The sequence below is a fragment of the Sciurus carolinensis genome, chromosome 6, assembly GCF_902686445.1.
Source record: "Sciurus carolinensis chromosome 6, mSciCar1.2, whole genome shotgun sequence".
NCBI classification, from domain to species: Eukaryota; Metazoa; Chordata; class Mammalia; order Rodentia; family Sciuridae; genus Sciurus; species Sciurus carolinensis.
The window spans coordinates 145,145,699-145,162,378 of NC_062218.1; the positions used below are offsets into that span (position 1 = coordinate 145,145,699).

The following is a 16,680-nucleotide window of genomic DNA, read 5'->3' on the forward strand; positions in this document are numbered from 1 at the left end:
GCCAAAGCTCCTTCTGTTTGTTAACTAAATGAAGTGAAGTAACCTGACCCTTGCCAGAACACATCCTGTTCTAGGTGACTGAGAGCTGCTAAATACTGGCACCTGTCCACCTAGGTAGCATGGTTATAGTTCATAGAGGAGTAAATTGAAATAAAAAATAGTATGAAAAATGGTGGAATGAGACAGACATCATTACCCTAGGTACCTGTATGATTACACAAATGGTATGAATCTACATTGTGCACAACCATAGCAATGAAATGATGGACCCCATTTGTGTACAATGAATTAAAATGCAGTCTATAAAAAATTTAAAAAAATTAGTAAGTGATTTGTCCCAGGTCACATAAACAGTAAGAGCATTTGGCATTTGAGAATGGTTCTTTCTGATGGTAGACTTGCTACTGTAGCACTCATAAGTGAAGATATTTTAAGATCTGAATTTAAAGAAGAAAGTATTGAGTTACCCCCAAACTAATGCCTCCGATGCACAATTGCTAGGTAGACTATACATTTTTTGTCGAGCTATCACTGCTTGCCTCTTACCTAGCTGCTCTGAAATGGGATTTTTTGTTTCCCAGACCTATCCTCATTCTTACATACATGTCCGACAGGGTGGCTTGTACCTTTTCCGGGGAGGTTTGCTCATTTCAATGCATTGCATGATGGAAAGGGTGACTTAGGTGATAAAAAGAAAAAGAAATATCACTAGGGAGGTTTCCCTGTACCTTGTGGATGGAATGAATAACACATGGCCATTTAGGTAGAAGAGTTTCCTTTTATCTGAGCTTGGTAATTTTCAGGGGTCATCTTGGTTAAATGGGATTTTAATTCTGAAATACTGTTGCTGGAAATGTTCCCACTGACCATTTCAAATCTCCTGAAAAACAGGATTTGGGCCAAAATTAAAAAGTGGTAGTCAAGTGCTGAGGAGTATCTTCCATGTAACCTTTGGGAGCAAGGTAGGTAGAGGGGTGTGTGTGTGTGTGTGTGTGTGTGTGTGTGTGTGTGTGAAGGTAAAGAGTTGGCAAGTGTAAGAAGTTGTTCTGATAATGTTTATATCTGACATTCCCAAGACGCATGGGTGCTCCTCATAAGATTTTCTGCTTCCTTTAGGTCTCCCTATCATTTCTTTTAAGTAGGGACTGAGGGATGTTTTATTCTGTCTACCGACTTCATGCATCCCTCTTGCTGCTATGTTTCAAGTATAAGAGAGGAAGGTTATTTGCTAATCTTTCCAACATACTCATGTTGCACAGAATATAGGAAAGAAGTAAAACTTTGTCTTTTATAGACAGCCATTAATAAAATAAACCCTTCTGAAAGTTTGTCTCCTTTCAATTTCTTGTTGACTACAGTAATTATAAACTCTCATTAAACTATGCCCTACACATTTACATTGTATTAAGCAGCTAACCTCTCCGTATCTGTGGCGGCCCCACACCTGCCAAGGTCAAAGTCACCCTAGACTCTTTGTGCTTATGACCTAGCTCATTTTCACACAGTCACATTGTGATCTGGAGCCTGGCATCCTTTTCTGGAAAAGATCCTAACAAGGCTCTGACTTGGTGCTTGAGACCCAGTGCTCTGTAAAGGCCTTTCCTCCTCCTGGGAAGCAGAGGTGACTGACAGGCTATGACAGTGGTGGTACCAGTGCCTGACGACAAAGCCTAAGAAAGTCTTTTGTCCTCTCCAAGGGAGAAACCACTTGCCTATCTCTAAGGGTAGGGGGTGGGGTGCTGGAGACAGATGTGGAGCATGAACAAATGCCTTCTGAAAGCTTCTCTTAATTCAAAGCCATGCTCATGTGCTTCTCTTTCTAGAAACTCCATTTGGGGATAAAGTTCACTAGTATTGTGTTAGTCAGGGTTCTTCTAAGAAACAGAATCAACAGAATAGGACCAAAGATAATTGGTTGATTTGATTGATTGATAGATATTTGCCTCTACAAATAAATATGTATATTTATTTTTTTAAAAATGGGCTCATGCAATCATGGAGACTAGCTAGTCCCAAGTTTGCAGGTGGCAACCTGGTGACTCAGGACAGCCAGTGGTGTAGTTCCAGGCCAAGACCACAGACCGGAGACCCAGAGGCAGCTAATACTTCAATCTGAGTCTAGAAGCAGGAGCTTCTGCTCCTTTCAAGGAGGGTTCAACTGATTGGATGAGGCCCACCAGCATGAGTGAGGGCCGTCAGCCTTCCTCAGTTTACCAAGTCACATGTTAATCTCAGAAATACCTTGATGTTATTTCTTGACATTTAAGTGACAAGTAAGAATTGTCTTTATGGTATATAACCTGATGCTTTGATATTTGATAAACATACACTTTGTGGAATGGCTAAATCAAGCTAATATGTATTATTTCTTTTTTTTTTTTTTTGTGGAGAGAACACTTAAAATTTACCTTCTTAGCAACATAAGATAAAACTCACTGTTATTAACTATTGCCACACTAAGGTACAATGTATCCCTTTGACTTACTCCCCCTGCTCTAACCCCAAATTATGTTTGACTAAATATCTGGGCACCCAATATATAAAATTAATCATCATGATTACTCTCATAAATAAGGCCTAAGGAATGATTTTAATTGGATTGATTATGGATTTTGTATGGCCTAGCTGGCTATCTTTTTGCTCAGGGGAGTATCCCAACTCTTGGTCCCCCAAATTCTTGAAATTCTTAAAGGCTCCCTTTTCCCTTTTGGCGGCATGGATGAGAATGTGGCTAATATTTGGCATGGTAATCAAAAGGAAATAAATGGCAAACTAAGTTCCTTTAATCAGGTTTGATCATTTAATAATTTATCTCCCATTAAAACAATCGAGGTACCATCTTGTCCAGGGAGGGAAGTGGCCTCAATTTTGGCAATCCCTAAGACATCTCTTCCGCTCTCCTTTCCTCTGGATTGCTAGCCTTGAGATGTTGGTTGAGCTCTAATCCCTTTTTCCAAGTTACTGTTTCAGACACATTTTTTGCTACACTGCCTTTGATGACTCATGCCTACCCCTCCTGACTCCCTCAGTCTCCATCCCCCTAACTCTGAGCATATGGAATCAAGCAAGTGCTAAATTGTGTGTGGCAGAGTATACACCTGCCATAGGGGATCAGAGAAGGAAGTGGGAAAAGGAAGCCAGCAGGGCATGGCTGTGGCAGCTGGGAGATGATGACTCAGAGCTGCCATTGGGCATTTCCGTTGTGCCAGGCACCATGCTGAGTAGATCACATGCACATGCATACGCACCATCCTCAAAGGAATATTCTGATCTCCATTGTACAAATGAGAAAAGGACAAGGTAAGGTCCTCTGGAACCTGAACTCCAAACTGGCTCTTTCTGATTCTAGGGTCTATGGTCTGATCCATTGTGTCTATGGTTTTGGTCAAGCAAAAGAAGTACATTCCAAACAATTATTCCAAGGGAGCCAAATCACGGATCTGGTATCAGCAATGGTTTTTAAAAAGTCATTTTGGGAATTAAGTCTGAGATAGAGAATTTATTGAAGTATAGTTGAGTGTTCTCATGTAAGTCTTGTTGGAATTTACCTAAATTAAAACATAAATCAGCTCCAACCATCCCCTGGGTTACCATGTTGGATTGACATTCATTCACAAGAAAAATACAAATCCAAATTCCTTGGCAGCATCTTCTTCAGGATGCTCTCTTCATCTGGTATTTTTCCACATTTCTAAGTCCATCATCTGCTTCTTCCCATATATACAGGTGGTAGGAGTCCACTCCAGTCATATCAACAGTTTACCTTCTCGGTGTTCTTCAAATAGACCAAACTCATTTCCTCTTTACCCAATTTTTCTCACTTCTGTTGGGTTTCTGTTGGGTTCAGAGATAATTTCTTGGAACTCCTGTTTAAAGAATACCCACCCTCTCTGCTCACTTCCTGCCTTCCTCCTTTGCTTCATTTGTCGTACTTCCTGGGTCTGGCTGTGGGATGCTATGTGTTGGGAAGGAAAGTACTTACACCTTTGATCACAGAGAAGACAGACTCCTCTAAGCATTTAATGATCACCTAGGCAATATATACTTGTTCCACTATTACACGAACACATGCATGAAATATAGGAAGATTATTAGGACTTAGGTGTGCAAGCAAGAGAAGCTGCCAGAGACATCAGCCCTGGACAACTGCTGCCTTTCTTTAGTTTAAGGCAGCACATAATTGTAGAAACTGGTGGCACATCTGAAAACCTGAGAGTACAGCCGATACTGTCCCTTGGAAGACCAGTTTGGACATTCAGACTTGAAGAAAGGGCTAAATTAATAGGTAAGACCGTTCTAGTGCTGGAGTACACACACTAGCTTTCATAATTCCGAACCTATCCTCAGAAACCTTTCACACAAGTATCAAAAAGGCACTGGGCACTTTGAAGCTTTAACTTGAAGTCTCATAAAAGACACTGTCGGGTACCACTGACAACTTTTCCTAATGAAAATAGAGAGAAGACAGGACAAGTAGCTCCCTTGGGGCATATACCCTGGTGAAAGAATCTATTTTGGACGGATTTTCACAGCATGCATTTTTAGTATCGCTCAGGCCAGCATCTTAATCGGGCTTTCCTGATGGGAAGTACTCACCTAGCAGCAGGGACTGCTATGGCATGAATTTTCTCTGAGCACTTGGCTTCGGCCTAGTCATATTTCACTTATTTTCTTTTATGTGTCTCTTTGAGATAAATGAGTCCCCTCCTTTATCAACAATAGTTCAGGATTCATAAGCTCACATTTTTCACCGAGGACAGGGGATGTAGCAACTTGCACTTTATTATCCATCTCTCATTTTCTTCTCTTCAAACAATCGATAAATTCTCCACCAATGTCTCTTTTTAAAGGTTGCTTACAAGTTTCTGTTTCAGAACAATGTGCTGGCATTGGTTTTTATGCCTAAATCTTCCCTGAATCTAGTGTGCATTCTGAGTGATTTGCAGGAGTTTTTGCAAGAATTTCCTTAGCAAAACTACAAGTCACACAAAATACCGTAATTGTAGCCTCTCTGAGTCGGGGGCATTGGATCCCAGTGATAGCTGAGATTCGCTCTATAGGTGACATTTCTCATTTCTTTTTTTCTTTTCTTTTTCTTTTTGTTTCTTCATGGAATGGGACTATTTTTAGTGGAAAGAATCTTAATGTTTATACTGTCCTTCTTTCCATTATGGGTTGAGAAGAAATGGGTTCCAAGGCACTAGCCTTGTCTAAATCTACACCACCAGCTAGTAGAAGGGGAGAAGCCAAGACCCAGTCACCACACTTTGCTTGTGATTGTGTGAGATGCGCTCTCAAACATTCTTTAAGAATAATCTCTAATGTGCAGAAGTATACAACCATCTCCATGTTGAGCTGGCTGTTTCCCTGGGTGGCTAGCAAACAGTATGGTTCTATGTAAGTGGTATCCAGAACTTGTGGACTTTCCAGCAAGACTTGAGTTCTTTGGGCAGCTGGAATCAGGTTCTTTGTGGTTAACAGAAGACCTTTCATCCAGCCAGTGGACAGGAAGTAACAGTTAGAGATTGCAGCCAGCTATAATGCTGGCCCTGCCTGCTAAAAACTTGTAATCTAGGGAGAAAAATAAAAAGGGGTGTGACCAAGCAGACAGTGACTCTTAAAATATCAGCCCCCAGTTGTCCCAGATGCTCACATTTCTCTACCCAAATCACTGGGAAGTGGTGGGTACGTGCAATCCCACATGTGCTTAAAAAAAATAAGGTAGAGAATAGCAAAGTATTTAAAATGGTGGATCTTCTACCATCTGGTATGCCTGGGTGACCGTGCTGCTAATCCTCCGTGGACATGTAGTTTCATAGAGAAATAAATCCTTATTGTTTGGAGCCACCGACATTTTTTCCTGTCACTACAGAGTAACATAGCTTCTTTTGCTACTGCACATGGATGGTCTGATTTAATCCTGACTTTAGAAATTATTATCTTGATTACCTTACTGTTCCTATATGCCACATGAGGCTTAGAGCACCAGAAGGCAGTGGATGAGCTCCTTCTACCCAGTGCTATCTGAGCCCAGGACTTATGTTCTCAGTGTACCAATGCTGTGTGTGTGTGTGTGTGTGTGTGTGTGTGTGTGTTCATTCCATCATAGAGGAAAGATGGTTTCCGAAGGACTGAGGGGAAAAGTCACTAAGTCCTACAAATAGAACTTAGTCAACTAGATAATTTGAAAATAAATAGATTGAGACTCAAGACCTCCATGTGTGTTTTAGAGATGGGACCCACCCACCCTCACCCCACTCCTGGCCTCCTTGATTTATTCAATGCCATGAAAAGAATAGAGGAAATTATACCTGTCCATACATTATTGCTGGCAACTAGGAAACATGGAATGCTTCAAATACCATGGCCTTAGATCTGTCAGTCATTTAAAGCAACTTTATGAGCTATTATAAAATATAAGCAGGCAATCACAACCTTGACCATTGGGGCACTAAAGCAATTTGGCAGTTACATATGACTTATTCTGTTTTTCTCTCTATCTATCGACCCATCTATTCATCTGTCTCATGCACACACAATTCTAGCTAATACATAACCTTTGTGGTAACCAGGAAGAAATAAGAGGAAGAAAGATAAACATATAATATGTCAACATTGGTGGAAAAAGAAAATATGACATTGAGATGACATAGCAAATGACAAAAAGGATCAGAAACTATGACCCAGACACTAAGGGGTCACTTGATCCCTGCTCTGTGTATTAACATACTCAGATATGGTGATATCCCCATTTTTAATTCTCCTAGGAAAAGAAGGTCAGGAGCTACCTTTGTAGCCTATCCCACAATTTCATTACTTATAAAATACTTCGTGTGTCTAATTTACCTCCCTCCTGTTTCCCTTTAGGAATCCTTTTGCTTGGTCTTTGAAGGAAACAGAACATTGCCAACTGGCTTCTTTAGGAACTCCACACAAAGCATAGACAAATCATGGTCGTCCGTTGCTCGTGTCTCAAACCTTCTTACTCTTTTACCCAGCATGCATCTGTGAACCAGTCTTCTCGACTGATTTTGGGAATTCCAAAAGTACATAATGCCATATCTTCTGAATGGGCTCCCTCTTTTCTGTGAACATCATTGCATATTGGTTATTCTTTAAGCAATTATTTTTGTTAAGGTTATATTTACATACTGTACATTCACCCACGTGTATGATTCAGTGACTTTTAGTAACATAACTGTTAGGCGGCTATCCCATGACCAAATTTTAGAGCATTTTCATTACTTCTGTATGGTCCCTTGAACCCATATGCAGTCAGTCCCCATTCCTACACCTGGCCCCAAACAACCACTACTCTACTTTCTGTCTTTATAGCTCCAATTCTCAGGTTATCATATATAAATGGGACCATGCAATAGATGGTCTTTTGCTTCTGCCTTTATTTCACATAGCTTTTATTATTTCATATAATAGCATGAGTCATTATTTCATTCCTTGCTATTGCTAAGTCGTCTTCCTTTGCATGAATACAGATTATTATACTTATCTATTGATCAACTGATGTGCATTTACTTCTTCTCTTTAGCTTTTGTGACTATGCTGCTATAAACACTTATGTGTAAGCCTTCATTTATCCTGGACAGACCCTTAAGTGTGGAAATTCTGGGTCCTATAGCAACTCTGTGTTTAATTTCTTAAGAGTCAAGTTCTTTCCCAGAGTGGCCACACCATTTTATGTTCCCTGGGGGATGTTCCTCTACATACTCGCCATCATGTGTGTTTCCTGTTGTTAAGAACTCTGCAGCACTTCATGGCTCTGAACTGGCATTGAGCACAGGGTCCGGGACGCAGAGCTGAGCAAGGTGGTGTGGAGCATGGTGGTTCAGGAGTTTTGTTTTGGAGTTATACCATCAGGGCCTCAGAATGCCTGTTTTCTAACTGTGAAATGGAGCTGATGGTCCCTCCCCCATAGTTATAATGAAGATTAGTGAATGTAATGCAGATGATGTAATTTATCTAATGCATATGAAGTGATAGCTTTCATTATTTATGTTTTAAAGTTTGCATCGGTGAGCTCTTTCCCAACTGTATCTAGTTCAGCCAACTTTGTTTTACTCTAACAATTACATATTTAGGGAGGTAGAGGCTATCTACTGGATCCCAGAGGTAAAATTATAAGTGATTCCTAATCCCATCTCTTGAGGGATTTGAAGTCTAGCAGGAAGGACACAGATGTACAAGGATGATATGGATGGCAAGTGACAGGAGATGGGAGAGAGGAGAAGATGTGAGGGGCAAGAGATGGAGCCATGGAATAGGGGGCGTGAGATCTGATGGAGATACACACAGTGGATGAGGGGACTTCAGAGGCAGGACACCAACCCCAGAGAAGATTCCTCACCAAAACCAAAGGAAGAGAGAGGGGAGAAAAGAGTCAGGGAGAGTATTGCTGGCCAAGGGAGGAACTCGGAAAGGGAACAAGTTTAGAAAAATCACCAACATCTTACATGACAGTAAAGAAAGACTGTAAGAGGTGGGGCTGGAGCAGTGAACAGGTGCAGATCAAGAAGTGTGTTAATATTATTCAGAAGAAAGGAAACCAGTCTGTCGAAGTGGCGTCTGCACTCCCTTGTTCATTGCAGCACCATTAAATAAGACAGAATCAAAAGATAAGTGGATAAAGAAAATGGGGCAATAGTAGTGGAATACTATTCAACCTTAAAAAAGAAGGAGTTCTTGTCATTCATGACAACATGGATGAAACTTGGAGACATGATATTAAACGAAATAAATCAAGTCACAAAAAAGACCAAAAAATTGTTAAACGTTGCTTAAATTAAATTAAGGAGTTTTCCCTGTATCTTTACTGCTGTGTTTTATTACATTTTTATATCTGAGGAGCTACAAAGAAGATGTATCAATATGTACATAGTATGAGAGATCATTTATAGATTAAAGGGAAGAGTTTGAAAACATAATACTTTAATACAGCATTTTCAACTCTGGTTTTCATTATTGACCTTCCCAGGAGCATCATACTTTATACTTAAGTATATTTATGCTTTCTACATACAAAGAGTAAGATTTTTTCATCCCCTGGGCTCCCCAGTAACCATATTCACCTGAGATTGTGTCACCTGACTGAGAATGCTCACTCTAGGTTGAAGCTGACGTAGAGACCAGTGTAAGCATTAATATTTTTATTAACCCACACTACCTTTCAAATAGGTATGGGTGGTCCCTATATACAGGTGGTTTAGCTTACAATTTTATTTGCTCTTTTTAGACACTCATAACAGTAGAGCATATTTTGACATTATGCATATCTGGAGTACAACTTGTTCTATTTAGGATTCCATTCTTGTGGTTGTTCATGATGTGGAGTTTCAATGACCGTGTATTCATATATGAACGTAGGAAAGTTATATCCAATTCATTCTACTATCTTTCCTATTCCCATCCCTCCTTCCTTCCATCATTTTCCTTCATCTAATCCACTGAACTTCTATTCTCCCCACCCCCACTCTTGTGTGTTAGCATCCACATGTCAGAGAACATTCAATCTTTGGTTTCCTGGGACTGGCTTGTTTCCCTTAGTGTGATAGTCTCCAGATCCATCTATTTTCTGGCAAAAAGTTATTAAGTCATTCTTTATTTATGGCTGAATAATATTCCATTGTCTATATATACCACATTTTCTTTATCTGTTGAAGGGAACCCAGGTCCCTTCACATAGCTTAGCTATTGTGAATTGAGTTTCTATAAATATTGGTGTGACTGTGTCCATTTTTTGACTTTTAAAAGGTGTGGAAGTGATAGCATTCAGCAGAAATCACATTTGAAACTTTGATCTTGTTCTGAACTAGCCATCTGTGTTACAATACTTGCAACCGTGGGCAGTAGCAGCAAACCACAGCTGTCAGTCGACCATGCAAGCAAGCAAGTAAGCAAATAACACTCCAGGATGTTCAGTAGGTTAGGTACATTAAATGAATCTCCTATTTATGATGCTTTCAGCTCATACAGGATTTATATTAAATCTCTGGGTCATAACCCCATTGTGAGTAAAGGAACACTTGCATTCATTGAAAACTACATATCAATACTATTTACCAAGCAGCGTTTTAGGAACGTGATTGAGGGAGTGAACAAAATAGTAAAATAATCCCATCCCTCATGGAGCTTACATTTTAATGCAATCTGTGCATAGGTAAAATTGTTTCACGCTCAGATCAGAATTAAGTCATGCCTGCCATTAAAATTGCTCCAGGAAGAGATCGCCCCAAGAGTGCTTACAAAAACAGGACTTGGCATTCCTTCAAGTCCAAAATGTGCTGACGGAATTAAAAACCTGTCTGCTGCTGATGCAGCAGGAAAATCACAAGAGGAGGAAATAACACTTTCTTAAAATCAACATAATACCAATTCCCAGTCCCCCTGTGCCAAGAGGGCTAGCAGCTAAGTCCACTTCACGTGGCAGTTGGCAGAGGTCCTGGGGTTGCCCTGCAGCCATGGGGGGCATGTCAACCGGCCTCTGTTGTTCTTACTGAGGGAACTAGGGTCTCGCCCACGTGATCCCTTGAAGTTAGCTGTTCTGCTTCTCTGCTACTCCTGGATAAGGGACTGTTCTGTGAGACTGGGGCGCTGCGGCCGGCCACTTCCTTTTGAGGCCTAAGACCCTCCTGGGACATTGCAAGATGCTGGTCTCCGGAACTGATGGGAAGCCCAGATCTCTTTTCCAGCCCCCTGCTGGAAAATAGCTCCTCTTTTTCTTTCTTCTCTTCCATTTTCCTCTCTAGCACCCTCTATTCACTGACATTTACCTTTTACAAAAGCGGGGAAGTCCTTCTGCTTTCAGGCTGCCTCTGCTTCTCTGCACTTGAGGCTTTTAGCCAAGTAATCACAAAGTCTGGGAACCAGCTTGAAACGGGGATCTGAGGGGTCAGGCCCCGGTGTGAGAGATATGAGGAAAGAAACAAATTAATATTTCAGTCTATTGTCCTGCCACTCCAAAACCTCTTCAGTACTCATCTCAGAGAAAATTGTCTGTGCCAACCAACCAACCAGTCAGGAGCAGATAAGAAGGACGAGCAGATGCTGCAGTCCTTGTATCAGCCCACAGGAGAGTTTACCCACCTCTGCCCTTGTCCCCAAAGCACTGTCTCTCCTGAAAACTCTTATGGAGGAGCCTCCTTAAATTGGAGTGGGAAAATAATGGGATATGCTCTTGTGTTTTTAAAAACTCTGAGTGTATGCCATGGGCCAGGCCTGTGTTAGGCACTAGTGAAGCTGCAGTGACCAGGGCAGTCCAAGACTCTGCCCTTGCTGGATGGTAGCGGACCCTCACCATGCATTTGTGATAGACGTTGCAGACTTCAGGACCATTCTGGCAGTCAATCACACTTATTTGGTTTTATTCAGCTTCTAGAATTCTTAGGCTTGCTTGTCTTAAAGAAAATCTAAGTTTTACAATTTGGAGAAGAAAAGATAAATGATTCTGAATCTCCTAGATACCTTGTCTACGTCTTAGTGGAAGGAGTTATGTGTCAGAATGGATCTAAAGTCCTGTCTTAATACTACCCATACCTGCTTCTGCAGTTAAAGGTGTAACCATTTTGAGGAAAACTGATCTCAAGACATTGTGGCGTGTCTTCAACTCAGGGCCATTATTCCAAATACATGAAGGAGACTCTGCAAATGTGGGGACCTATGTAGCTGTCTACTCTCACTGACTTTTTGGTTTTGCAAATAGAGGCCAATGACAGAAGGTCACACTATTTTGCTAGACCTTTCCCACCAAATGCCTTGATACAGATCTAGAGACAGTGAAGGCAGTTGAAAATTTGAAGCTGATAATGCACAAGAGTAGGAGGAATCCAGAAGTGGGGGAAATGATAGGGGCTTGGCAAGTTTGTGCTGAGTTTCCAGACACAAGGCTTTAAGTGAAGACTGAGTCACCATTGTAGAGCATGAAAAGGGCAGAGTATGGCAATCAGTGCAAAGTAATTCATCATAAATGTTAGGAAAGCAAGGGGGGAGGAAAATAGATCTTATTTGGAATAGGCTTGCTAATTACCCCCCAAATGTAATCTGTTATAGGAGAATATTTATGAGTGCTTTTTTGTTTTATAAACACACATCATGCATACTAGATAGTTTAGAAAGTACAGAGAAACCAGATTTAGCATGTGCTTTTCTGATGAGGTCTATCTCTCTAGCTAAGAGGAAACTGAAGAATAATCCCCAAATAAGAGCGAATCCACATCTCTTTTTTTGGAAGGATTTGAGGTGACTTGGGCTCTTGCTTTCTTTTTCTTCTTTTTCTTGTGTCACAGGTTTTGCTTGCTGCTGGTGAGACTTGGGCATGTCCTCATGTATCTCGCCTGTCCTGCTGGATTTGAGGACCAGTCCATGGCCCCTGGGCAGAGTTGTGCCCCTGAGCACCAGAAACAAACAGAAATGTGCAGATGGGACACTGTCCAGAGGAACAGTGCTGAGCAGCAGGATCTGTTCCCATCTCAGGCCGATGTGCTTTTATGAAGAGGGGTTGGGGAGAGTGCCCATTTCCCACTGGTCATTAGCCCCTCCCTGCATGATACCTGTACTGAATGTGCTGAGTTTCACTCACAGTGGCAGTGCCAGGGAGAAGAAGCTGCAGAGTCTCCAATCACACAGCGTGGCAAAATGGGCTAGGTAGGGACTGGGTGAACCACGGAGCCTCCAGGGTGTCCAAGCAGGGCAGCTGCCATTTATCTCCGTGGACAGTGGGCCATGAGAGAAGGCAGACCTAGAATCACCAGGATTCCAATTTTCAAGAGAAAGCAGATGGGCTGGGGTTGTGGCTCAGTGGTAGAGTGTTTGCCTAGCATGTGTGAGGCACTGGGTTCGATTCTCAGCACTGCATATAAACAAATGAATAAGAATAAAAAGATCTGTCAACATCTAAAAAAAATTTAAAAAGAAAGCAGAAACCTAGATTTTTTTCATTCTAATATTTCAGTTTTCAAATGCTATTGAGGAATGGTAGAATAAATGAATAACAAAGCCCATATATGTAGTGTGTATACAAACATACACAGTCTACACAGGGTACTTGGGGGAAAGGAAACATGGTGGAGGGAAAAATTTGCACTTTAAAAATAATCCTGAAAAAATGAGATAGAAGAGACAGGACTGGTATTGATGGAGCATTTGGCTAGCATGCACAAAGCTCTGGGTTTGACCCCCAGCACCACAAAAATAGACAAATAATAAAAAATGAGACAATTGAACCTCATTTGTACCAGGTTGGTGGTGTGACTTTGAAATCTGATAATTTATATCTCCTTAGTAGGCATTGCTTTAAAGATTTTAAAAAACAGATGAATTTTAAATTGTTTTTTCTTAATCATGTCAGTTTTATAGTAGCATTGGAGTTTTGAAATTATTCTGTGTGTATTGTGGGTTAAATGAATTATCATGATATGAAGTCATTATGTGTATTACTTAAAACAACAGAAAATATACCAATTTTTTTTAATGTTCTATACACCAAACTAGTTTTTGCTCCTGCAGAAGCAAAGGCTCATCCAGGAGCCATGAGAATGTGAATCTCTGCACTTCTGGTCTTTAAATACCAGTTCCTGCTAAAATGAACCAGGGCTGATTCTAGGTGTGGTGCAGGACCTGAGTAAGATAACTTGGGACATCTTGTCATCCTAGAGGCAAAAGGGCCAGCACAGACTACCAGGTCATAGTAAGGACTCAAGAGTCATCTTGAAGAGGTTCTTCTCCTTGTCAGTTAGAAAAATAAAAATATATGTCAGGGAAATGTGAACCTTGACACTGGGCATTTGATATTAACAGAGGAATGATTGTTACTGTTACTTACAGTGGGTGTGATGTAGGACAGAGGAGGCTGGACAGCCGAGGAATTTTCAGGAAACAGGTTTAGTTAAGCTGCCACAGTCCAGAGGGGCTAATGCCTGAAAGTCTCTGGACCCGAGGTCTGGAAATTCTTTTAGATCTATTGTCAGCGTGGTGGTCACCTGTCAGTAGGAGCAGGTGGGAACATAATAGTTACTCTTTGTCCCATATTCTTAGGCTAGACAGAGGTTTCCCACCTTTTATCTGCAAACCTGGCATTTACAAGAAGGAGGAAGCTTCAAATCACATTCAGCTACAATATGTGTAGAACAAGAGTTCTACAAAACTCTTGTGAAATCCTGTTGACTCTCTGTGTAAAAATCTGACAAAAGGAGAAGCTTAATTATGGTGGGGGGGTCTTTTGGGTGGTGGGACATACCTGGTCTGCTTCAGATGTTTGATATTAATTAAGGAATGGTTGCTATTTGGGGGTGCAGTCATGTATATGGTACTGTGGTCATTTTAAAACTGAGGTTCGGGGGACTATAGGTGAGTACAATAGACAGCAATAGCCATGATTTGATGACTGTTGGAGATGGGTGAGGACTACCTAGATGTTTCCTATCCCTTCTTTTATATATATTTAAATAATAAAAAATAAAAATAAAATATTAGTCAAAGTGTTAGTAACTTATTTGACTTCTTAAATGTCTTATCAAAGAGCCAAGTCTAAAGGTTAGAAGTGACTGACAAGTTGCCAGTCCAAGCCAATTTCTGCTTGGACATTGGGAAACCAGATCTTGCACTTGAACCTGGAGGTTTAGCCTTCACTCTCTTGCTACCACCTCCTGCCTCCATTCCCTCTGCTCTGCCCAGCAATAAGGGACTCCCTCTCCTAGCAAGTTAGTGACTCAGGGGCATTACAAATTGCTTGAAAGAGAATTTTCTCAGAAAAAGTGAGCAAAAGGGGTAATCTGCATAATTGTATTGAACAATGCCTCCTAGTATCTTCTGTGTTCGTTTGGATTCCCCTCATTTTGCTCCTTCAAATATTAAAAAAAAAAAAAAAAAAAGCAATAACTTTGTTTCAATTTTTGACAGCCTGGGGTATCTTGAAATTTTGGCTAATCACATTTTCCCTGTTATCTCTGTGTCTCTATTTCAGGATGGAATGGGAAATTTGAGAATCACAGAAAAAGGTCTAAAGCTAGAAGGAGACTCAGAATTCTTACAACCTCTCTACGCCAAAGAAATCCAGTCCCGACCAGTAAGTTTCTGCTGAAAGAAGGAAAAATGATTGTTCCTCTGCAATCTAAATCTTGGAAAATTTTGCTGCTAGCTAAGATAAAAGATTGGGGTGGGAGGGTTGATACAGGTAATGAGATGGATTTGGATTTGAATCTGAAGCCTTGAATTATATTCATAGCTGTGGTACTGTGAACAGGCAAAATGACCTCTCTGAGCTGCTTTCCTTTCCTGACAAATAGAGGTGAACAACCCTGCTAACTAACTGTAGAGATTGTGCTGCACATCAGGCAATATAATGAATATGGAAAAGCCTTAAATACTGTACAAAATGTGAGATAATAGTGTTATTGATTTTAGTCAACCTGGGTTGTACCGCACCTATAATCCTAGCTACTCGGTGTCTGAAGCAGGAGGATTCTAAGTTTGAACCAGTCTGTGCAACTTAATGAGACCCTATCTCAAAAAAGTCTGGGGATATGGCTCAGTAGTAGCACCCCCTAAGGTTCAGTCCCCAGCACCAGAAAGAAAAAAAAAAAAAAGTTTCAATATTGCTTTCAAAAACTAGCTTTGGAAACACAGAACTAAAGAATTTCTCAATTTTGTTTGGACTACGTAACCAATGTTGGTTAGAGTCAACTCATTATCAGAAGGTATACTTACATCGACTCACTGTAGAGCACATGCCCATGCATTGTCAGTATCTAATTTAATTCTCAGGTTAGTCCATTAGAGTGCGGACGGTTACTGTTCCATTTTACAGATTAGACAGTTGAGGCTTGGAGAAGTAATATGTCCAAAGTTATACACTTATGAAGTATCAGGGTCAAAAGTTCATTTCTGGGTATCCAATGCTAAAGGTTTTGTGTTAACCATGGTCTCTATATAAGCCTTTACTTTCATTTAGTTTTTCTTCTTTATCATGGTGGAAATTATTCCTGCATGCCTTGCTTTTAATAACAGACATTATCAGAATTGATTGCAGAAGTGTTTTTAGGTTTGTTTACTTTTTTTTTTTTTTCTGGTGTTAGTAGAATTTGCTTTTTAAAAAGGTTGTTAATGTATTCATTCTGCCCAGGATAGATCTATATCCACCTGCAAGCACAGAGTAACATGAATGTTTCCCAAAGCATCATTTGCATTGTATGCAGTGATTAGCATAATTAATGAAATTCAGCAGCTTGGTGCAGTGGTTAATTTTATCCGAATGCCATCTAAAGTCCTGAATTGTATTAAACTGAGTGTAACTACTGAATTGCCAATAAGTTCCCTTCCTGCCTTGTAAAAGAGAGGGAGCTAGAGTATTTTAAAAAAATCACTAAAACAGCAAAAATTCAGCTACACAATGATTATTTATAAAATATAACTAGAACCCATTGTACATTATTAGCTTGGGCATTTAGAAACCAAGGGTATTGTAAGTATATTCACTGTTGTGGAGGCATCTTTACCCTAGAAAAGTAACCAGGTGACACTGTAAGGAAAATGGTCAGGTGATAATGCTGCTTCCAACTGAAGAGATAGTTTCAGGTGTTTTAAAAGTACCTGGTATGTGCATCGTCATTTAGCGATATCTGGTTCTGTCAATCTGACCAGTTTTTTGCAGAAGTCATCTGTTTGAATTACTAG

The 16,680-nt window shown here is 40.5% G+C and overlaps 1 protein-coding gene across 7 annotated transcripts in view; it reads left to right on the top strand.

Moving 5' to 3' along the window:
• Sgcd (sarcoglycan delta) overlaps positions 1-16,680 on the top strand; it is a 592,128-nt gene that overhangs the window by 336,932 nt on the left and 238,516 nt on the right. For all 7 annotated transcript variants that reach the window (XM_047556182.1, XM_047556181.1, XM_047556179.1 and 4 more), the window contains exon 3: positions 14,972-15,073. In XM_047556182.1, coding sequence (XP_047412138.1) covers positions 14,972-15,073 — 102 coding nt within the window. The remainder of the gene's footprint in view (positions 1-14,971; positions 15,074-16,680) is intronic.